Here is a 23,272-nt window from a genome sequence, read left to right as displayed (position 1 = left end):
AGGCCACAAGCTGAATGGGAAGTGGGGCAGCTGGGACACAAACCAGTGTCATATGGGATCCCAATAGATGCAAGACAAGGAAGAGTATGTTGGAGTCATCTTAGGACCGTATGTCATCTTTTCCGTGAAGACGCTTTTATGATGGCATTTCACATAGTTTTTTGTTGTTAGTGTTTTTAATTTCTTTAGCATTTGGTTCTCTGCACTTTGTGAAGCTCTGTCTGGTTGTTCAGTTAGAACGTGGCAACTTTTGCAGTTTCCTGAGAACACAATAATTTCATTCCTGTAAAAGTAACAGCAATGCCTTTTTATATTTTAATTCAGATCACTTTAGGGACTCACTTTAATGAAGTCAGATGGATCTGCCCACTGTTCCTTGCACTTTAGGGAAGGGAAGAGAGTAATTCAGTTGACAGGCTGACCCTGAGTTTTGTTACTGGTTCCTTAGGCTGTAGTGTTGTGGACCCCGAGAGCGCTGGATTGAAGGGGAGAGCATGGGGAAATACAGCATGAGACACTCGGGGAACTCTGGTTTACATTAAGATTGACTTTTAAAAATTGATTGTTATTTTTCCCCTTTTTTCAATTTTTAATTTTATTTTTGATATTGTTTACATAGTTGAGAGAGGTGCAAAGCAGCATACGCCTCGGATTAGGGTGGGGATTTTTGAGGAATAGAGGAAGGTGAGTGGGGCGAAGGTTTCATTTTTATTTTCTTTTTTCTCCTATGTGGGGTAGGGGAAGACTGTTCCTTGCCTTTAGACTGCCTCAGCACCCAGGGATTGAGGACAGTACTTTGATGATGCCTTCAAGACCTCAATGTGGGCACTAGTATTCCAAGGGTGTTTACTTAAGTGGTTTTGATAGTTTTGATAAGTTTTTTCTTTCATTGTTCCAGGGTTGAGAAAATCTTTCTAAAGACAGTTAGTTGACCGGGTCTACCTTAGTGCACCCACAGACCCAGGAACATGCTGCAAAGCTTGCCCAGGAGAGTGGTCCAACCTGTAACATGTTTTCTGTCCTCTGACGAGGCATTCGACATTCTCTGCTGGCCTAGATGAACTGGCTGTCATGTCTCCCATGTGCATCTGGGCTTGCTGTCCACTGCTCAGGCATCAGCAACTGAGGAAGTCCACTCCCCAGTTCATGTACTCCAAGGTCAGACCGTGTAGCCTGTGATTCTCCCTGTGGCTGGGGAAAATCTGCTTGGGGAGTCCCCTACGAAACCTTGCCTAAGGTGACCTCAGATTTTACTTTTGTGTACACCAGCCAATGTATGCTCAGGCTCAGTCCATCACCTATACCGGCTAGTGCACTAATCTGTGGATGTAGCTGCCTGGTCAGTTCTACCTACAATTCCATCTCTTATGCACACTGACAGGTGATGACAACCTAGCCCATCCCAGCCCGTCCCTGCCCACTTCAGGCCTGGTTTTCACATACACCAGCAAGTGCTGCAGCCTAGTGGCAGCAGCCCCTGATAGCCTGCACCTCCAGCCCACCTCCAGTCCCAGTTTTTGTTTGTGCCGGCATGTACTGTGACTTAGCCCAGGCTGTCCCACATTGCTTCAGGCTCTTGTGCATACCCATGGGTGCTGCAGCTTAACTCAGCCCAACCTACGCCCAAACTCAGCTCACACATATGCCAGTGGGTTCTGTTGCATTGCCCAGCCTAGCCTGCCCCCCAGACCTCGCACAAATGATAAGTGATAATTGGTACAGTTCTGCCAAACCCCAGTCCCAGCTGTCATGCTCACCAATGGAAGCAGCAGCCCAACAGAGTGGTTTCCAAGGTCCCCTACCAGGCCTTCTCCCAGCCCCAGGTCTTGTGCTTGCCAGCACATGCTGTAGCACAGTCTGAGATGACCCACTCCCAGTCTCGGCATTTGCCAGCAGGTGTTACAGCCTGGCTCAGACCAGCCAACCCCCAGGCCCAGCCCTAGCCCCAGTCCCAAGCCTCATGTGAACTGGCAGCCAAATCTAGCCTGGTCTTCACCTGTCCTGGCTGTTGCTTATGCCAGTGTGTGCTGTGGAATGGCACAGCCTCACCTGACATGGCCTGACCTGCCCCCCTGGCTTGGCTCTTGTGCTTCCCAGCAGGAGCTATGGTCTAGTAGGGCAGTTTTTCAAGTTCCCTTATAAGGCCTGCTTCTGGCCCAAGGTCTCAGGTGTGCCAGTGGATGCTGTGGCTCATCTTGGCACAGTCTACCCTCGTTCCCAGTCTTTGCATGCACTAACGAGTGCTGCAGCCTGGCCCGTTCTGGCCTCCTTCCAGCCCTAGCTCCCACTAGTGTCAGTTAAGTTCCTGTCAGGTGAATTTCATGCTCAAACCTGTCTCAACCTGTCTTCCATCCCCTGCCCTGACACTCGCAGGCAGGTGATGCAGCCTAACTGAACCAGGAATGTCCCCCAGCCCCAGCTTTTACAGGGGTCTCCCATGTAGAGTGGACAGGTGCCTTGGCCTAACCCAGACATGCCCTCTGATTTTCTCCGTCTAAACTACCCTGTCTCAGTTCCTCACCTACTTATGAGTCAGTGGTCAGGTCCGTGGAAGCCCCCAGAAGTCATTGCTCCCCTCAAACATGCTCCCCTCAGCTGGTCCAACTCCAACACTTATCTAGACCCCCTTCCCTGGGCAGTCTGCAGCCCCCTCACTTGGAGTCCAGGGTGGTGTGTCCTGGTCCTACACTCCCTGCTTTCCCCACGTATCTCTAAAATAAATACATACATACATAAAAACAAGCAAGCAAACAAAAAACCAGAACAGGCAACTGTTCTCTGACGCTGTTTAGTTAACATAAAGTTGGCATTAACCAGGCTCAGAATGCCCGCCAGCTGTTGCTGATTATCTCCCAGCAGTGTAAACACTTGACTAGATATGAGACAAGCTAGGCAGTTGCTTATAGCTGGCAAAGATTTACTTTCAAAGTTAAAAAACAGCTATATAAACATTGCTTATTCATCTTTTATATTATTGTTTTTTAAAACTACCGTTATAAAGTATCTGTCAGGGGGCTGATCTACCTCCAAGCACTAGGATCCCGTGTAGGTGCTGGTTCATGTCCCGACTGCTCTACTTCCCATCCTGCTTGTGGCCTGGGAAAGCAGTGGAGGATGGCCCAAAGCCTTAGGGCCCTGCACCCATGTGGGAGACTTGGAGGAGGCTCCTGGCTTCTGGCTTCAGTCGGCCAGCTTTGGCCGTTGTGGCCATTTGGGGAGTGAACCAGTGGACAGATGGACAGATCTTTCTCTGTCTCTCCTTCTATCTGTAAATCTGACTTTCCAGTAAAAAAAAAGTCCTTCAGTTAAAAAAGTCAGACTTCCTAGAATTGTGCTTGTACAGCTGCCCTCAGCCTCATGTGAACTTTAAATTTTAATGAAAGGGAAAGCAAATTGACAGCAGCCCAAGCCACATTTGAAGTACCCATGTGGCTAATGGTCATGGTGTTGACCAGCATGAATGGAGACCACCGTCGGCCCAGGATGCTGTGAGGTGGCCCTGTTGTGAAGCACAGTGGTGAAGATGCCAGTGCTGGAGGACAGGCTTGCCTTTCCTCTGTTGGCTTGAAGGTTTCTGCAGTTATACTTGCTGGCTTTAGGTTATTCTAGTGAGTCTAGTGAGGGAGCATTGTGCGGCCTGTCGTGTTCACATAATGCCTAACTGCTGCCAAATCTGTGACTCTATAAATCAACCCTATTGGGCTGAGGGAGTGTTGGGGCTAAATAGTACAAAATTTACACATGTGTGTTTTATATAGTTAAAGCTTTAATGTTTAACATATTTTTTTCTGGTCAATGAATTGGGAATACTTTTTGCATGGAGACTTTTTCCCGGGAGATCTGGTGCTTTGAAGCTCCCTGTAGACTCTGGGCTCCTTGCGTCCATTGTCCATTTGCATGCCTCTTGAGCCCTTGCACTCAGCTTGGGGCTGCCTCTGGCCCAGGTGCTTGGCTGTGGGGTGAGAGCCGTTCCGATTACCTTCATCTAGACTATACACTCCAGAAAGCAGGCAACCTTGTTTTGTACTTAAAATAATTGCACTTTTAAAAACCTAAGAATTAAATAAGAGTTCTAGGTGAGTATGTCAAATATTTTATTTCACAAGTGAAGAGCTGTATTGGGTTTAGTTATTTCCCCGTAGGTGGAGATGTGAGAACTGCCCCGTGACAAGTTGATGAATCTGATGGATGTCCTGTTGCTGTATTTGAGACTGCCATACGTTATATGTAAGCAATGTTGGTGTCAAGCTACTTGTAACTCCCAATTCTGCACACAAGATGTCCTGTTTATTTCCCACGGCACATTTGTGGGAGCAGATTATATGCTATTTGGGGATATACGGGATATAATGGTCTCAAACACATTCTTGGTTTTAGACTAACATAGAGTAACTGGTTTTATGTTCACTGAGAACTCCAGGTTTGTGTTTTCGTATGTTACATTTGGTCATAGCTTATTAAGTGTCATGAGAATAATAGTATCTTACAACGTAATGAGATTTGAGTGTCCATTTAAGGAAACATAGATTGTTTTGTGAACTGTGGAGTTTTTTAAAGGTTTGATTTTATTAGGAAGGCAAATTTAGAGAGATGGATATCTTCCATCTGCTGTTTCACTCCCCAGTGGTCACATTGGCCACAACTGATGCCATCCAGAGCCAGGAACCTCTTCCAGGTCTCCCACATGGATGCAGGGTCCCGAGGTCCTGACCTACCCTCTGCTGCCTTCCCAGGTCATAAGCAGGGAGCTAGATTGGAAGTGGAGCAGCCGGGACACAAACCTGTGCTCGTATGGGATTCCTACGTGTGCGTGTGGAGGATTAGCCAATTGAACCATCACACTGGCCCAGTGATTTTTGGTGTCTCATTTTGTCTCATTTTGTTGGTTTTGATTTTAGTGTCACTATACACTCACAGTCACACAGGAAGCCAAGAATAGCAGAGTTCTGGACACAGAGAAGATCGTGCATTTCTTTCTTCTTTAAGGGTTTCTTTTTATTTGAAAGGTAGATTTCACACAGGCTGAAGGAGAGATAGGAAGCGAGGTCTTCCATCTCCCAGCTCACTCTTCAGATACTTGGCTGTAATGGCCAGAGAACTGAGCTGTTCTGAAGCCGGAAGTCAGGAGCCTTTTCTGGATCTCTGATGTGGGTGCAGTGGTCCTTGGGCCATCGTCCAGTTATTTCCCAGGCCACAAGCAGGGAGCTGGATTGGAAGTGGAGAAGCTGGGACATAAACCACTGTCCTTATGGGATGTTGGCTCTGCATACAGACGATTAGTGTGCTATGTCACAACACCGCCCCTAAGATTGTACATTTTTAAGGTACTAGAACTGCTTTTCAATTTGTTTTTAATTCCCCAAAGCCCTTGGGAAAATACTCCACAATCCACAGGCTGGTTTAAAGGAATTTCCATCAGACAGGAGGGTTTTACTGCTCGGACGCATTGCTGCTCTGTTTCCATGATCACTTCCACTCACAGTCCACTTGCACTGGAACAGGCAGGCATCTTTTCCAGTGGGCTAGAGTCTGTACCTCCTTCCCCCAAACCTGAAGTTAGGGCTAGAAGGGAGCCTCTGGCTGTTAACCAGGACTTGCAGTCAGCTTTTTCCTTTCTGCAGTTGCTCTTTGCATTCGTCTGTGTGTTCCTGCTTGTGGTGATTGAGTCTGTGGCATCTGGGTCTTCTAGACAACATGTGCAGAGGGGCTGGCAGCCTGTAGAATTCTACCCCCACGCCGCTCGACCGGGCGACATTACATAGATAAATGTGCAGGCTAGGAAGGCAGCAGAAGGAATTGAATGTCTGCCAGAAATTGCAGCATGAAACCCAGCTGGCTGCTGGAGGCTGCCTTTCCTGCCTCTCATTGTGTGTGTGCAGTCGTCCTCACGGAGGGAGTGTGACGTCACTGTGCTCACCCCACCCCGCCCTCCCATCACACGGACTGCATTAGAAAGCCTCTGTGCCCAGGCTTCAGGTGTGCTCAGCACTTATGGCTTTGCTTCCTCATGCGGGGGGAAGTGTTGGCTGGAGAAAGTGCAGTTTGGTGTAGAGTGTGTGGTGTTGTGTTGGTGGGAGATTGTGGATTGTCACCCAATCACTTTGACCATCCTCTGCTTCTTTCCTAGGCCGTAAGCAGAGAGCTTAATCGGAGTGGTGCAGGCAGAGGATTAGTTTGCTGTGCCACCTTGCCAGCCCCAAGTAATGCTTGTTTCTTTCTTGCTTGCTTTCTCTTCTTTCTCTCTCCATCCTTTCCTCTCTCCCTTCCTTCCTTTCTTCTTGTGAATATTAATGATGACTTTCTTCATGGAAATCAAAGTCTGGACACTGGCACTGAGCAGGAAGACACCGTGCTGCTGCTTTCTGTGTGAGTGGGTCTCAGATGTGCTTTGCTAAATGAGAGAAGGTTACCTCCTGTAGGGACACACTGAAATGTAGGACAGATGTTTTCACTGTTGACCAACATTATGAATAGTCCTAGTAATTCCAAAGAAGTAATCTAAAAAATGAATAAGCCTGTTGTTTTGCAATAATGCATATAATGTAAAAGAAATAGGATTTATTTAAGTATACATCTGTGTGAGATTGGTAAAATTATCTTAACAATGTGTACCAAAATGTTGTATAACCATTAGAGAGAATGCTGATTTGGATTTGTTGATGTAGAAATACAAATATAACAGAAAACCATATACTTAACATATGGGCTTCTTTATACATATATATTATGTTAAAACTATGTATATAGGAGCTGGCGCCATGGCATCATGGCTTAAGCCTCCATCTGTGACGACAGCATTCCATATGGGTATCCGTTCAAGTCCCAGCTGCTCCACTGCCCATCCAGCTCCCTGCTAATGGCCTGGGAAAGTACCAGAGGACGACTTGAGTGCCTGGGCCCTGCACACACGAGGGAGGCAGGGAAGAAACTCTGGGCTGCTGGCTTTGGATTGGCCCAGTTCCTGCCTTTGTGGCCATTTGGGAAGTGAACTGGTGAATGGTGAATGAACAGAGATCTCTCTGTCTCTTCCCTTCACTCTAACTCTGCCTTTCAAATAAGAGGAAGAGAGTATTAGGGAGGAATTTTAGTGTCTTCTCTCCCTTCCTTTATCATCTGAGGAATTTAGTACAGATATTGTGATTTGAAGTTTAGGTGGATTCTGAAGCTAAAATCAGTGAAGCAGGGGCCGTGCCGGGTGCTCTTTGCTTGCTTCTGGAAGACCTTGACCTGCAGGTGGAAGAGCGCTCCCTGCAGGTCAGATGCAACTGACCCCAAGGCGTTGCTCTGGACAAGCCCTGGTGCCTTGGAGGGGAATTTCCTTCTGCGTTGGGCACTTTGCATCCTGGTGTCTGCCGCCCTGACTGGGAGCCTCAGCTCTAGGAGTGATTCTCTGCCATCTGCTCTGCACGGAACCAAACTGAAATCCTCTCACCTCCCTTTAAGTGCTGAAAAATTATTCACCTGTTTTTTCATGAAGTGCAAATTTTAAGGCTTTTACTGTAGCATCAGTCATACTCAACAGTAGTTATGAGTCCCTGGACCGTCCTGCCCCTAGGAATGTGCCGTGGCCGCTCTTTCTTTGGTCCTTGACCCCATCAGTAGGTATTGTGTTAGCTCCTGGGCAGAGCAGTTGGCCCCTTACACATTTCCACAGATGCTGCTGTGTTGTGCCACAATGAAAGGTTGTAGAGACCTTAAGAGACCTGTAGCTTCCTTTTTTTTTTTTTTAAACTTTTCCTTTCCTCAGATAATTCTGAGATTAGAGTAAAGGGCTGAGAGATTAGTTTCTTACTGTTGTGAATAATGCCTTTGGTAAGGCAGAGAATATTATTTTAGGGTCACTATGTTACCCATCATGGAGAACCTAGTATATCCACCTCCAAACATCTCCTACCTTTGTCTTTTTTTTTAATGGCACATAGTCCATGTACATATTTATGGAGTGCAGCATGGTATTTCAGGACTCCCAGATGCAGTTGTAGGAGCCAGCTGGGACTGGAAACAGCACTCACATGGGACGCCTGTGTTCCTGTGTCGTAGGCGGTGTCTGCCCGCTGAGGCAGCGCAGTCCCCACAGATGACCTTTGAAAGTTAGCTATGATTTTGAGAAGGGACAGGAAGCCATTTTTCAGATATTCATCTGTTGTTTATACTTCTGCTACTATGATGTGATTTTCAAGATAACCTGAAGATCTAGTCATGCAGTGCACGTAACTGTGTAAGATCGGGATGCAGGTTCCTGTGAGCACACCCTGTGGTGTTTGCACAGTGGCATTCTGACCAGTGATACAATTCCCTGACTGTGTCCCCAGCCTTACATGGCGTGTTACTGTGTTATGTGCCTTTTTTTTTTTTTTTTTTTTTTTTACAGTAAAGAGGTTAAGTAACTTGCCAAAACTGTGCTCTAAGTGACAGAACCCAGTCTTTCTCCAGGTGTCACTGAACTGGAGGTGGGAGAAGAGAGAACCAGCAGCGAAGGTGGGCAGGAAATGCAAGTACAGCTGCCTCCATCCGCTGGGTCACTCCCTGACTGACCTGCCAGGAGCCCAGTGCTTGTGGGCTTCTCAAGAAGCTGGAGTGACGCTCCGCGATCTAACTGCCAGGCTGGAGGACTGAAGGAAGGAGCCAGAAGAGTGCAGTGTGATGGGAACAGACAGGGAATAGAGAAAGAGAAGATAGTTAAATATTAGACTGAAGGAATGCACAGTTAGCGTTATGTATGTTTTGAGATGGGTGAGTGAATGAATCAACAGTGTTTTAGGAAGATTAGTCTGTTGCCAGTGTGCAGGGAAAAAAAATCTAGGAAGACTAGACCTAGAGGGAGTCAATTTGTATAGATTATAAATGGCGCCAAGATTCTGAGTCAGAAAAGAGCTAAAGAAGCAAGAGAAGGGTCACAAAGACAGGGAGGCAAAATGATGAGGGAGACCCACATTGAAATGAACGAGGAAAGCAGTACGTCACTGGCAAACAAAGCAGAGCTCCTAGCTAATTCCTAAACGTGGATGGAAGGAAAAATATAGTTTGTTACTCTGAACTCAACCTGAACAAATGTACATAGTATGATTTTTAACGTATGTCAGATTAGGAAATAGAAAATTGTGATAGCATCTTGATAAATGATTACTTTGTCATCTAAATTTACAGAAATTTGTTTCTATTAAAAACACGAGTGAAATGCATCATGATTGACCTAATCATGCTCATTCTGTTAACTTCTTTTCTTTCACCAGTAAACATACTGTGTCTAGTTGTAGAAGTCATTGAATAAAATCAGAATAAAAAATCATTCGGTTTGGTATTTCTATTGAGGCTTTGTAATGAGTAATTGATTATGTTGGAAGTGATTATAGTTATATAATTACTACAAATTATAAGGGAAAAGGACTTTTGCCAAACCATTGATCTTATTTTAGTATTCTTTATCTTTTGCAACTGTTTACTTTTTTTTAAATTTTTGAAAAGATTTATTTGAAAGGCAGCATGACAGACAGAGAGGGGTGATTGTCCATCCATCCATTCATACCTCAAATGCCTTCAACAGCCTTAAGCCAAGAGTCTGGAATTTCCTGTGGTTCTGTTGCATGGATGGCGGGGGCATAAGTCCTTGGACCGACTTCTGCTGCCTTTCCAGGCACCATACCAGGGAGCTGGGACTGGAAGCAGGGAGCTTGGACTGGCAGTGGGGCTGTGATATGGGATGAAGAAAGACAGCTTTGTAGAGAGGAAGATCTTCTGTCCACTGACTGACTCCCCAGGTGGCTGGAGTGACTGGAGCTGTGTCAGTGCAGAGCCAGGAGCTGTCTCCAGATCTCCCACATGGGTTCAGTGTCCAAAGACTGCGCCATCCTCTATTGTTTTCCCGGGCCATGGGCAGGGAACTGGATAAAAAGTGGAGCACCTGAAGCACAAACGGGTGACCATATGGGGTACCAGTGCTTGGAGGTAGAGGATTAGCCAATTGAGCCATTGCTTCAGGCCCACAACTGTAGACTTTTAAGGAAAGATGTTTAATAAGCAGCCAAAGATGGTACAGTAGCCTAGTGACTAAAGTCCTTACCTTGTACACGCCAGGATCCCATGTGGGCATCAGTTCATGTCCTGGCTACTCTACTTCCCATCCAGCTCCCTGCCTGTGGCTTGGGAAAGCAGTCAAGGACAGTCTAAAGTTTTGGCGGATCCTGTACTTTGTGGGAGACCTGAAAGAAGCTGCTGGCTCATGGCTGCAGATCAGCACAGCCCTAGCTGTTGTGGCCACTTGGAGAGTGAACTAGTGGATAGAACATCTTGCTGTCTGACTCTCCCTTTCTCTGTAAATCTGCCTTCCCAATAAGAATAAAGAAAAAATTTTTTTTTAAATAGAGTGGGTGCTAAAGAATTTTAAGAGATTAAATCACATCCAAATCACATCCCATAATTAAAAGTTCTGAATGTGGAGGTTTTGAATGAGTAACTGATAAACCTGTTTGGGGCTAACCCTGGTCTTATTGTACTGTGATTTCTTTCTTTCAATAAAGATTTGTTTATTTTTAAAATTTGAATATCAGATTTTGCAGTGAGAAAAGGAGAGAAAGGAGATATTCTATCCATTGGTGCACTCCCCAGATTGCCACAAGGACCAGAGCTGAGCTGATCTGAAACTGGAAGCCTGAGGCCTCTTCCATGTCTCCTACGTGGGCCATTCTCCACTGCAGTCCAGGGAGCTGGATGGGAAGTGGAGCAGCCAGAGCACAAACCAGCGCCCATATGGGATCCTGGGGCATTCAAGGCGAGGACTTTGGCCGCTAGGCCACGCCGCCGCCGCCGGGCCCTACAGCTCTAATTCTTATCACTGCACACAGGAGTAACCCTGAGGGAGCACCACAGGAATGGTTGTTCAGAGACCTGGGTTCCAAGGGGAGGACAAATTACAATGGCGGCCTCTCGCAGCGGGAATGTTGGCAATGTATTATGTAATTCATCTGACTTGAGAACATAGAAACGTCCAGATTGCTTGAATTTGTTTTTTGGAAAGTTTCACATAATCTGAAAGTTGATTTTTTAGCCATTTTTAGTACACAGTGCAGTGGCATTGAGGGAGCCATCGCCAGTGTCTGTTTCTAGAATTTATATATATATATAATATTTATATATAGATAAATAAATATTATCTATAAATATCCTATTTATATAATATATATTTATGCTATATATAATTTTTTAAAAGAAATTTATTTATTTTTATTGGGAAGTCAGATTTTTTTACAGAGAGAAGGAAAGACAGATGAATCTTTAATCTGCTGGTTCATTCCCCAAGTGATCACAATGGCCAGAGCTGAGCTGACATGAAACCAGGAGCCAGGAGCTTCTTCCGGGTCTCCCACCTGTGTGCAGGGTCCCAAGGCTTTGGCCCATCGTCTACTGCTTTCCAGGGCACGAGCAGGGAGATGAATGGAAAGTGGAGCAGCTGGAACATGAACTGGTGCCCGTATGGGGTCCCGGTAGATGCAAGATGAGGATTCAGCCACTAGGTCATCACACCGGCTCCTAAAGAAGTCTTTAAAAACAACAACAAAAAGACATTAACTTAAAAGAATTAGAGAGAGAGAATCTTCCTCTGCTAATTCACTCTCCAAGTGGATCTTCCATCTGCTAGTTCACTCTCCAAGTGGTCGCAACTACCCAAGCTGGATTAATTTGAAGCCAAGTACGTCTTCTGTGTCTCCCACGTGGGTGTAGGGACCCAAGGCCTGGGTCCATCTGTTGCTGCTCTCCTAAGGGTATTAGCAGGGAGCTGGTTGGGAAGTGGAGTAGCTGGGACTCAAACTGGAGCCCATATGGCATGCCAACACTGCAGGCAGAGGCTCAGTTTGCTGCATCATGGTGACAGCCCCTAGAACTTTGTTTTTATAATGTCAAACAAACTCATTCCTACTAAACAAAAACTTTTGTTTCCTCATTGCCTGGTTCTCTGTCTTGTTCTGTCTCACTGAATTTCCCTGCTGGAGTCGTACTTGGTACAGCTCAGACAGCAGTGTCCTTTGCAGAGTGAGCTGCAGAATTGCATTTGGCACTAAGCTTGGTGTTTGCCCTGGATCCTTTGGGTGTAATACTGGAAGATGCGCCACTGTTCTGCCTGCCACGCTCAGTGTGTGGCTGCTGTCACAGGGAGCCTGCCGAGAGCCGGGCTTCTGTCTCCTTGTGTTCTCTCCACTGGGCTGGAATGCTTCAGCTTACAGCTTGTAGGAAAGCCCATGCAGGGTGATTGTCTTTTTCCCAAAGTGCTTGAGACAAAAAATGTTTCAGACTTTATGGTCTTCAGGTTTGGAATGTTTGTATACATACTGTGAGATCCTAATGTTGGAACCCAAGTTTAAGCACAGAATGCATTGATATGCCATACATGCTTTATGTATAGCCTGAAGATGATCCAATATTTTTAGTGTACCTGCCTCTTGCCTCTTGTCTCTTGAGTCGGGTGTAGAATTTCCCACTTGGTGTCCCATCAGTGCTTAAAGTTTTGATTGTGGAACACTGTAAGTTAGGGATGCTCAGTCTATATCTTCATGGCCTAACATCTTATGAAATGGTCACTTGGAGACTTTGGAAGTCGTAAGTCTTCAAAGTGCGGTTCTCTACCTTGAAGATTCTAGAATTGATCATGATCCAGTCTTGCAAGAACTGGAAATAATTCTATAGAACACAGCAGATTCTTGTAACTATTGCATGTAGGTGTTTAAACTCAGAGATCACATGAAGGTAGATTTGAGGTCCTCCAAAGGTATTAGGAAATGGAGACCAATAGAAGTTCATAATGACACTTAAAAATTACACACACGAGTCTTGGGGCTGGTGTGTAAGTGTCTGCTTCCATATTGAAGTGGCTCTGCCCCTTCGGAATCAGCTTCCTACTAACACACACCCCGGGAGGCAGTAGATCATAGCTTAAGAACTCGGATCCCTGCTGCAGTGAAGGAAACTGAGGTGGAGCTCTTGGCTCAGCTCCAGCTGTTGTGGGCATTTGGAAAGTGAACCGTTAGAAACAAAATTCTGTTTTGTCTCCTGCTTGCTGTCTCTGCCTTTCAAACAAATAAAAAACCAAAAAATAAAAATGACAAAAATTACATTTAAGTCTTGGGAAAATTGGACTAGTAGGGGTATTTTATATGATGTTTCTGGGTATCTAGAAAAATGTAAGATACAGAATGGGGTGAATTTTTACTGTTGAGTGCTTGATGGTGGTATTCCCAAAGCACCAGAGCGTCTCCTGGCATGTGTCCCAGTGCTGCCACCTGGTGGAGCTTTTGGAGATTGTCGTGTGCTGCTGAAAACACAGGTGCAGTCGGTGTCCCTGCTAGGAGCTCCCTGCTTTTGCAAGATCCTATGGGAGTGAGTGCTGTGGCAGAGCCTGGTGAAGTTATTGGAACCATGAAATCTCTTTTTCATAAAGCACTGTAAACAACAAAGCATTCTCGTGTTAATATTACATTATTGAATGATATTGTGTTCATATCCAACTCTTTGTTCTATCTGTATAAGGCACTTTTAAAAATCATTTCTAGTTCTGCAAGATAACTCAGTTATTCAACAATGCTTATTGAATGCCCACTCTGTGCCAGGCCCTGTTCTCAGTACTAGTAATACAGTGCGCAAAACAGGTAAGACCAGAGCCTTCATAGAGTGGAGAACAGTCAGCGAAGCACACATACACATGTTCATTGGTGACAGAGGAAAGCAGGGCCTAGCAGGAGGCTGTGCTTACTGCAGTGAGCAGGCGACTGGGAAGTGTGAGAGCATGTGTTCCCAGAGAGCCTTGCTGGGATGACCGAGTCAAGCTTGGAGGCTGTGAGGAAGTGTTCTTGCTGAGGGAGAAGCAGAGGTGGCCCGCCTGGGACAGGGCCTGGGAGACAGCACGTGAAGCTGCAGTAGGGTGGCACGCAGAGCCTTGCTGTGTGTCCTTTCCTCTGAGATGGGAGTCATGGGCTTCAGGGTTTGGGCCCGCCGACTGTGCAGCTTTGATCTGCCTCGCAGCAGGCTTGCTCTGGCCGCTGGGTTGAATGGTGTATGCCGTTACACGCCACGGCCTTTCTTGTTTTATTAGCTGTAGGTCATGGGAGCAAAGTGAGGCATAAGGACTCAAGTTCGGGCAGATGTGGGAGCAGTGATGATCTGTCTGTTCATGGATTTAATGCCAACTTACCAGTTCTTATTTTGTCTTTGTGAAACAGGAGAGCCGAAACCAGTTGTAGTTCATCTGGAAGATGTTACATTTCTTCCTTCCTGAGTTCATTTCAGATGCACATGTTAATGTGAACCTAATATAGTTTTAGCCTCAGCTAACTCATTTTTATGCCTAGTAGTAGTTTTGAAATGAGAATGACACTGGTCTTCAATTCTACTTATGTTCTTTCCTCTCCTATGGAGCCTCCTTCGCTGTCCTTTGGATTCCTTTGATGCCTTCACTCTGAATTCACTTCCCTTTTGGTTCTTGTGCACCTGCCCGCTCAGAAGTGTGTGCATTTACATTGCAGGGCTCCCAGCCTCCCACTTACCTCCTACTCTGGTTAGTCAGCACCAGGCTTCCCAGGGTCTAGGAAAGCTGTAGTCCCATTTTGATTGGATTCCTGTCAAGTTGATACCAGGTGATAGAGTTGTGTTTAGGGCTGATGGGCAGTTTTCTTTGTCATTGTTAATCAAGTCCCTAACTCCTGCCCCACAGACACTTGCAGAGTGTTCCTGCTATCTGTAAGTACTGAACGTGAGGTTGATTTCCCTTTGAGTAAGAAAACTGAGACCATTTGCGGGATGCCCTCAACCTTCCTGGCCCTTCTGGAAATGTATTCCCTGTAGTAATACTACCTTTTTGATTCTGTCTTTCCATAGTTATGATGAGGAATTAAATTTTGTTTTCATTAATTTAGATACCATACATTGTGTTGTCTGTCGTATTGAACAGTACAGCTGTAGATCTTGCATCGTCACTCATTGTTTCTTGAACCTCTGGCCATGCTTGTCAATAGACTTGAAGTAGGTTCACATTTAAACAAGTTTGTTACTTAATATAGTAAGACCATCTGCCATTTCTTTTTAGGCTGTCTGTCTTTTCATGACACTTGATTGCTCTGACTTTAGTTCTTGTCACTGAAAACTAGTGAAGGTCTCCAACTACTTCTCTCTCCCCTTCCCCGACCCTCTTTTCTTCACTTCTTCTCTCTTTCCCTCCCCCATCCTCCACATGGGAGGCCTAGATGGAGTTCCTGGCTCCTGGCTTCAGCCTGGCGTAGTCCTCCCTGTTGTGGGCATTTGGGGAATTAACCAGCAGATAGAAGATTTCTTTCACTGTTCCAAATAAATATTTCCAAAGATAATAATTATGGCTATGTTAACAATTACTACATCTTTTGCTTGGCAAGAAATATGAAAAAGACACTAGAGAAGAAAGTCACCAAGATCTCTTCCAGGACTTGAGTGCCTAAACTATACCTTTGCTTTGAGCTTTATGCTGTAACCTCAGAGGTTCCACTAGATTTTAAGCAGAGCAGTATTGTAACTAGAAAAGCCATGCTGTAAGCAGTTTAAAAAATGAATAGGAAGGGATATGATCATGAGTAATGAAGGTTTGTGGTGAGATACTGACCAGCAGAATGTAGAAAAGAAGATAAATGAGTAAGAGATATTTGAAAGATAAAACTGACAAGACCTCAGATAGCTAATTGGTGTAAGTCAGGAAGTGTAGCGAGGAAAATAGAAGACTAGGAAGACATCATTAAGGAAGTGCGAAGGCAAGCCACAGAATGTGGGGTATTAAGAAGATATGTCAGAGATGGCTAATATCCAGAATATATAAAGAATTCTTACAACACAGCAAGGGAAAGGCAGGTGACTCCATAGAAAAGATGGCAAACTTTTCCACAGGAAAACCACCACAGGAGAGAAGATGTTTAATCTTATCAGTCACCAATAAAATAAATACGCACATACGTGCATATGTCTTTTTTTAAAAAAAAGATTAATTTATTTTTATTGGAAAAGTAGATATACAGGGAGAAAGAGAGACAGAGATCTGTCCACTGATTTACTCCCCAAGCGGCCGCAAAGGCCAGAGCTGAGCCCATCTGAAGCTATGAGCCCAGAGCTGCTTCTAGGTCTCCCATGTGGGTGCAGGGTCCCAAGGCTTTGGGGTGTCCTCAACTGCTTTTCCAGGCCACAAGCAGGGAGCTGAATAGGAAGTGGGGCCACCAGGATTAGAACCAGCAGCCATATAGGATCCCGATGCATTCAAGTCAAGGACTTTAGCCACTAGGCTACCGCATAGAGTCCATTCATTGTTTTTTAAAAAGATGTATTTATTTTTATTGGAAAGGCAGATATACAGAGGGAAGGATCTTCCGTCTGCTGGTTCACTCCCCAAGTGACTGCAACTGGCAGAACTAAGAAAATCTGGAGCCAGGAGCTTCTTCTGTGCCTCCCACGTGGGTGCAGTGTTCAAGGTTTTGGGCCATCCGTGACAGCTTTTCCAGGCCACAAGCACGGAGCCGGAAGGGAAGTGAAGCAGTTAGGATATGTGCCAGTGCCCATATGGAATCTCGGCACTTTAGCCACTAGGCTACCATGCTGGGCCCAAATAAATAATTTAAAAGAATTCCAGGGTTGAGTGTTTTAAAAAAAAGAAACAAAAATTACCCAGATAATCAGGGCTAACCCAATTGTGGTGTCTCTTTGCAGTAGGATATTAAAGTAGTAATGGAAACAAGTGAATTAGCAACTCGGGCAGGTATCACACATTATAACAAATGAAAGAGTAGACACAAAAGCATACAGACTGTGTGATTTGATTGGAGCAATCTTTATGTTGTCTGTCATAGCTTGGTTACCTTTTGGAGGAGGAAGAGGCAGTGAAGTAGTGGTACTGATAACTTCTTTCGCATGACGGGGGTGGGGGGGGGTGTTTCCTGAGTGTTAACTGCTAATTAGATAGTCATTAGGCTGTACCCTTATAATCTGAACACTTTCCTTTTTGGATTTTAATTAGAAATTTAAACTTAAGCAAAAAAATTGTAAGGGGAAGAACTGTGGTACCTCTGCAGTATTCTGAAATGCCAGTGGTAATTTAGACACTGGTTTTTGGACCTCCAGTAAGAAAACAGGCAAGAGATAGATTTTGAAGACAGGAACCTAAAGGTGCTAAGAGGCAGCACCCTGAGGAAGGCAGAGTGAGCAGCACAGGGGCAGAAGAGGCGGGGAGAAGGATGAACTTGGAGGTAGGGCAGTACCAACACTTAGGAGGATCAAAGGAAGCGAAAGACCAGAGAGCCTGAGAGCAGCAAAGAACCAAGACAAGTACTGATACCTGAAAGTCCAAGACGCAGAGAGCAGTCAGCCACCAATCACTTGAATCCTGCAATTGAGAAATAGTTGGCAGGGCAAGCATTGCAGCTTAACAGGTAGAGCTACCACCAGCAACACAGGCATCCCATATAGCTCCACTTCCCATCCAGCTCTGCTGATGGCCTGGGAAAGCCGAAGATGGCCTACGTGTCCATGTTCCTGCGCCACTGCCACCCATGTGGGGGATTCACAAGGAACTCCTGGCTCCACATTAGTCTGCCCAGCCCTGGCTATGAACTAGTGGATGGAAGATCTCTGCTATGACTTTCAAATAAATAAATATATCTTCAAAGAGAAGGGGAGGGAGAGAGGATAGGGACCCAAATACTCCCTGTGACCGTCCTCTGCCTCTGAGGTACGTTAGCAGGGAGCTAGGTCGGAAGTGGAGAAGCCAGCCTGCAGACGGCCCAGTGTCAGTATAGCCCTCTGCCTTACAGCACCTGCCCCGTGGCTGCAATTACTTGTTGTTCGTCTCTCCTGTCATCTTGTGGCTGAGAACTGCTGTTTGTGTTACACTTTGCACTTGTTGATATTCCACCCAGCCATCTCGCTAGTCTTTCTCTTCAGGTGTCCTTCCACCAGCCCCTGAGGTATTGGTAATGTGACCATAGTAGTGCTCTCCTGCCTACCTCTTCTAAATAGTAAAACTCACCAGTGCTAACAACCCTAATGTCGTTTTGAATGTATGACTTACAGATGTCTATCTCCAGGCCAGTGTTGCTTTTGAACTGCAGATCTTTATAGAATACTGTCTAGAGCTGGCACCACATGGATTTTCAGGAACATTTTAAGCTCAGCAGGCTAATTGTTGAGTTGAGAACTGTGTGTGGCTTGCAGTGGTGATCCAGATCTGCACGTGGCCCTTGGCAGAGAGGGAGTCCTCAGCCCCTGACACTGGCCCACAGAGTGTGGGCTTGCCTGCCTGTCTCAGGCCTTTCTGCTGGATCACGGACGGCTTCGGGGCTGAGGCTTTGTCATCTTTCACTTAATGCAGTGAGATTGTTCAGCCATGACCAAAGGTTTGTGATGTTTGTGACCTTGATTTTGGAGTGAGGTTGTAGTGGATGGCTGTAAAAGCCCAGGCAGAGCAAGCCTTGGGAACATTCATCTCCATAGGTGGGATTTCAGGGGAGTGATACAGTTGTCCTAAGGTTGGGTGTAGCCCTCACAGACATTTAAAACCAGTGTTAGTGTCTGTATTAACCCTCAATAAACCGAGTTGGTTCTGGACTGAAGTGTGTTTTTCCTTGCAGCCGGTTGCTGAACCAATCCCCATCTGTAGTTTCTGTCTTGGTACAAAAGAACAAAACCGAGAGAAGAAGCCGGAGGAACTCATCTCATGCGCCGACTGCGGCAACAGTGGTATGTGACCTTCCTGTCCCCTTGGCAGTGCCGCCCAGGCAGCAGAGCCTGTGGCCCACCGAGTCACTGCCCTGCACCCTGCACGGCCGCTCTTCCAATTCTGGTGTAGGGTACTGGGTTACAGAGTGACTGGGATGTATCGCTGAAGTGGTAAATTCGGTTCATTCAAATTAGATCTTAAGGTTTTTTTTTTTTTAAGCACTTTCTGTGGCTTTGATTTTTGACAGTCTTTGTATTTTACTGTTGAACATCTGCTTCAATTGCAGCAATCAGCTGAAGTTATTGCTGATTTCCTTAATAATCAGTACTTTATCTTTGTTGATTTATGCCTTAGGCTTGATGACAAACCAAGATGGTAACAGGTTTTTTTTTCTTTTCCTTGATGGAAGCTTGCATATGTCACATTTTGACTCTGCACTTTAGTGAGCATTGTGCAGTTCTGAGCCCTAACAGGTTAATTCCAGACACACTGTTGCTCTGTTTTAAGAACTCTGAAGACTGTAAAGGCAGGCTTTGGTCATTGACTTAATTTCTAATGTTGCAGTAGTGTCAGTAAGGATGATTCAGGAGGAAGGACTGTGAGATTGTTGAAGGGCTGAGGGACAGGCTCCAGGCTGCATAGATGGATGTGAAACGTGCCAGCTGTTTCTTGCCCACCAGAGGACCACGCAGCTGCTTCCTGCTGGAAGAGGTGGTTGCGGGTCACCACGGAACTGAAGACTGTTGTGGCTGGGAGCTGCTGCGCTGCCCCTAGGCAGCCCTGCCAGTTAGCTGCCTCCCTGCTGACCTTGTTTACCCTCAGAAAGCTGTCGGTAGGAGGGCGACAGGCTTTGCTTCATTTCTGCCTTTTGTGTGGTGGAACTCCGTTCACAGCTGGAGCATAGTTGAAGAGGAGTCTAAAGAATAAATCTTTCCATTTGTACATGTAGGAGGGTTAGAGGAGGGTGGAGACAGAGCTCAGGGCCAGGAGACTGCACCCAGTATGATATCGCAGCCCAGAATAAACCCTGGGTGCATTTCACAGGTAGGTGTAAATCCCAAAATTATTAGCTAAAAATACAGTAGGATGCCACGCGGTGTGGTTATTTCCAAACTAGTTTAGTAGTTGTACCATTTCCCCGAATGAAATTTCATGGGAATCCGAAGGCATACACCAAAAATAAATGTGTTCTGGGTGAGGTGGGAATGAAACCGGCATGGGGGCTGTTATTGCCTTATTTTCTAAAGAAGTGCTGTGGGTACACTGCCTTGTAAGCTAGGGAAGAGCTCCGTTGGAGAATTCTTACCATGAAGGCCTTTCTCCTCTAACAGTAGAGTCAGTACTTCACTGTGTTTTGCTGTAGAAGTACTGTATAGCGCAGCATCAGTGAGCAGTGGCCCTGGACCCTCACCTCCACTGTGGGCACCCAGAGGCTTCCATGGCGGCTCAGGCCCCTGGCAGGCAAGCTGCTGCCACTGCTGCCTTCAGAGAAGCCCCTGTTCTTTGTCATGGGCATCTCTTCGTGGAGTAGCCTGGCATTGGGCTTCCCCGGGTGCCAGCAGAGAGAGAACATGGTGGAACCTGCCGTGGAGGTCAGACTCCAGGTTGGGGTATCCTTTGATCACCCGTGTCAGCCTTATTCGGGGTGAGATGGGGCCTTACAGGAGGCCAGAGTGACTGCAGGGTGACTGGAGGCTTGCTGTTAGAATAACCAAGGAAGGAAGGCATGGATGTAGCCAAGCCCATGAAAGGAGAGACCTACTAAATTGAAAACTAATGTACCTCAAATAAGCAATGAGTGTCGCATGGAAAAAAAATAAAAGTAAAACACAAACTGTTGCGTTAGATACAGAAAAGGGCAGAAAGCTATGGAAGGGGTGGGGTGAGGGGTGGTTCCTGTTTCTTAGTGTAAATTCAAAGAGCAGATTCTCCAGACAGGCAATTTATATGAAAGAAAACTATGATAGCTTTATTATAATAAAAACGGGAAGATGACAGAGCCCAAACCTAAGGACTGATGAAACTGTGCAGGACATTTGTACATTCCTGGTGGCAGTGTACGTTTAGCGCCACTTATGGAAAATGTTTTGACAGTGCGTATCAACTTGTCAGACTACATGAAAGTATTTAATTTCACTCACTAGTCTAACTTTCAGATACCTATTCTAAGGAATTATTTGACAGAAGGAAACAACCATTCATGTTGCTGTTCTTTCCCTGTTTGAGATACTAAACCAAGTATAAAACAGTATAAAGTCAGTGGGATATAATCGTCTAAAGAAACATGAATATAAAGTTTACTTAAAATAATTTGACAGAGCACAAGAGCTGCATGCAATCTGTGATGACAGCCTGGCAAGAACTTGGAGCTAGACTGCCTGGAAAAGCAGAGCGTGCGGATGGCTGGGCGTCCAGGACAGGACAGTGGGTCAAGCTGCCAGCCTCCTTGCCGTTTTTCTTCTGGGCTAGCAAGGTTCTAGTGACAGACGTACTGCTTATAAAGAGAAAATTGTTTAGGAATTAAAAGGAGAGAGCGCATAATCAGTATTTTCTCTCACCCCAGAAAAATAAACATAACCAACTTTTTAATAAGAGAGACAAATTTGTAAATAAAAAATCAATCACTTTAGTGTTTCTTTCTGTGTTACGGCTAATCAGTTAAATGTTTGATAATGGGAAATGGGCAACTGGGTTATGATGATGAACTTCTCAGAGTTTAGGGCCAATTAATTACCAAAAATTTTGAAAACCAAGCTGTTAACTAACACTTGCAGTAGGAATCATTTCTTTGGTTACAGTTGATTCTGATCGCAGTAAATTAAAGCACTGTGTTTGGTTTGAGTTTCAGCTTGAACATCTTAAATCACAGGCAAATAACTCACTTTAAATGATTGGGTTTTTATGTATTTTTTTTAAGATTTATTCATTTTTGTTGGAAAGTCAAATTTACAGAGAGGAGGAGAGACAGATCTTCCATCTGCTAGTTCACTCCCCAATGACCAGAGCTGAGCTAATTCAAAACCAGGAGCCAGGAGCTTCCTCCAGGTCTCCCATGTGGGTGCAGAGTCTCAAGGCTTTGGGTTGTCCTCTGCTGCTTTCCCACGCCGCAAGCAGGCAGCTGCATGGGAAGTGGGGCAGTCAGGACACAAACCAGCAACCATCTGGGATCCCGGTGCATGCAAGGTGAGGACTTTAACCACTAGGCTCCTTCATGTACATTTTTAAACTGTAAACTGTGTTGTCTTTAAAACAAGAGCATAAAAGGTTGTTAAGTAAAATGTAAAAATCATCTCCATCAAAATCCTTGTAGCTACATTTTTTAAACGGAAATTCCTGATGTAAATAGCTTTTGATGTATCCTTTCAGAAATAACCTGTAGTTTATAGTCATACACACACGTGTGTACATACCAGCATGTGTACATGCATGCACACATGTATACAGAAATGCTGTAATGTCACCTATATGAAAGTTTACTTTATTGGGTTTTTATAAACAAATTGTGAAGAGGTGTTCTAAAATCTTTTTGGCATTAAAGTAATGGAGTTGAAGTACCATATCTTTTTTTATTTTTTTTGAAAGATTTGTTATTATTGGGAAGCCGGATATACAGAGAGGAGGAGAGACAGAGAGGAAGATCTTCCATCCGATGTTTCACTCCCCAAGTGAGCCGCAATGGGCCGATGCTGCGCCGATCTGATGTCGGGAACTAGGAACCTCTTCTGGGTCTCCCACGCGGGTACAGGGTCCCAAAGCTTTGGGCCATCCTCGACTGCTTTCCCAGGCCACAAGCAGAGAGCTGGATGGGAGGTGGAGCTGCCGGGATTAGAACCTACGCCCTTATGGGATCCCGGTGCATTCAAGGCGAGGACTTTAGCCGCTAGGCCATGCCACCGGGCCCGAAGTACCATATCTTGATAATAACTATATGCCAATCTTCCAGGACCACTTTGCTTTATTTGATATTTATTTTGTATTTGAGAAAATTGACTCTTTGTACATTGTTTCTCTAGTACAATTACAACATGATGCTTGTTTCATTTATGAATCTTTTTCTTCTTAATAGGTCATCCATCCTGCTTGAAGTTTTCCCCTGAGTTAACGGTCAGAGTGAAGGCCTTGCGGTGGCAGTGCATCGAGTGCAAAACATGCAGTTCCTGTCGAGATCAAGGCAAAAATGCAGTGAGTGTCCTTGCTTTCCAGTGTGTGGGTGTACACCCGGCGTTTCCTTCTAAGTATGGCTGCTTACTTTTCAGTCACCGGGAGCCTCCTCCATTTACATGTTATATAGTTAGAATCCTTGCTCGGTGAGACCTGGATTGTTTTTTGGGTAATTTATAAAGTGTCTGACTTTAGATTCCTGCTGAGAAACAAAGTTACTTTCAGGAAATCCTCCTGCTATGTTTCGCAGCATATGGAGGCTTGCGTCAGGAGTAGTCTGTTAGTACATTAATTACAGTTCTGCCTCTAAAATTAAAACTCACCAGGTTGATCTTGTTTCTGCTGGCTAAAAGTGCTTGGAAGTAACGAAACTAGTACTTTATCCAAAGAGCCAAGGAAGCA

At 45.3% G+C, this 23,272-nt stretch overlaps 1 protein-coding gene across 4 annotated transcripts in view; it reads left to right on the top strand.

Moving 5' to 3' along the window:
* The window catches only part of KAT6A (lysine acetyltransferase 6A), a 108,111-nt gene that overhangs the window by 36,568 nt on the left and 48,271 nt on the right, over positions 1-23,272 (top strand). For all 4 annotated transcript variants that reach the window (XM_058669798.1, XM_058669797.1, XM_004592722.2 and 1 more), the window contains 2 exons: positions 18,621-18,729; positions 22,776-22,891. In XM_058669798.1, coding sequence (XP_058525781.1) covers positions 18,621-18,729; positions 22,776-22,891 — 225 coding nt within the window. The remainder of the gene's footprint in view (positions 1-18,620; positions 18,730-22,775; positions 22,892-23,272) is intronic.

Source organism: Ochotona princeps, chromosome 11 (assembly GCF_030435755.1).
Source record: "Ochotona princeps isolate mOchPri1 chromosome 11, mOchPri1.hap1, whole genome shotgun sequence".
NCBI classification, from domain to species: domain Eukaryota; kingdom Metazoa; phylum Chordata; class Mammalia; order Lagomorpha; family Ochotonidae; genus Ochotona; species Ochotona princeps.
The sequence above is the reverse complement of the archived record's forward strand: the minus strand, read 5'-3'. Positions and strand labels throughout refer to the sequence as shown.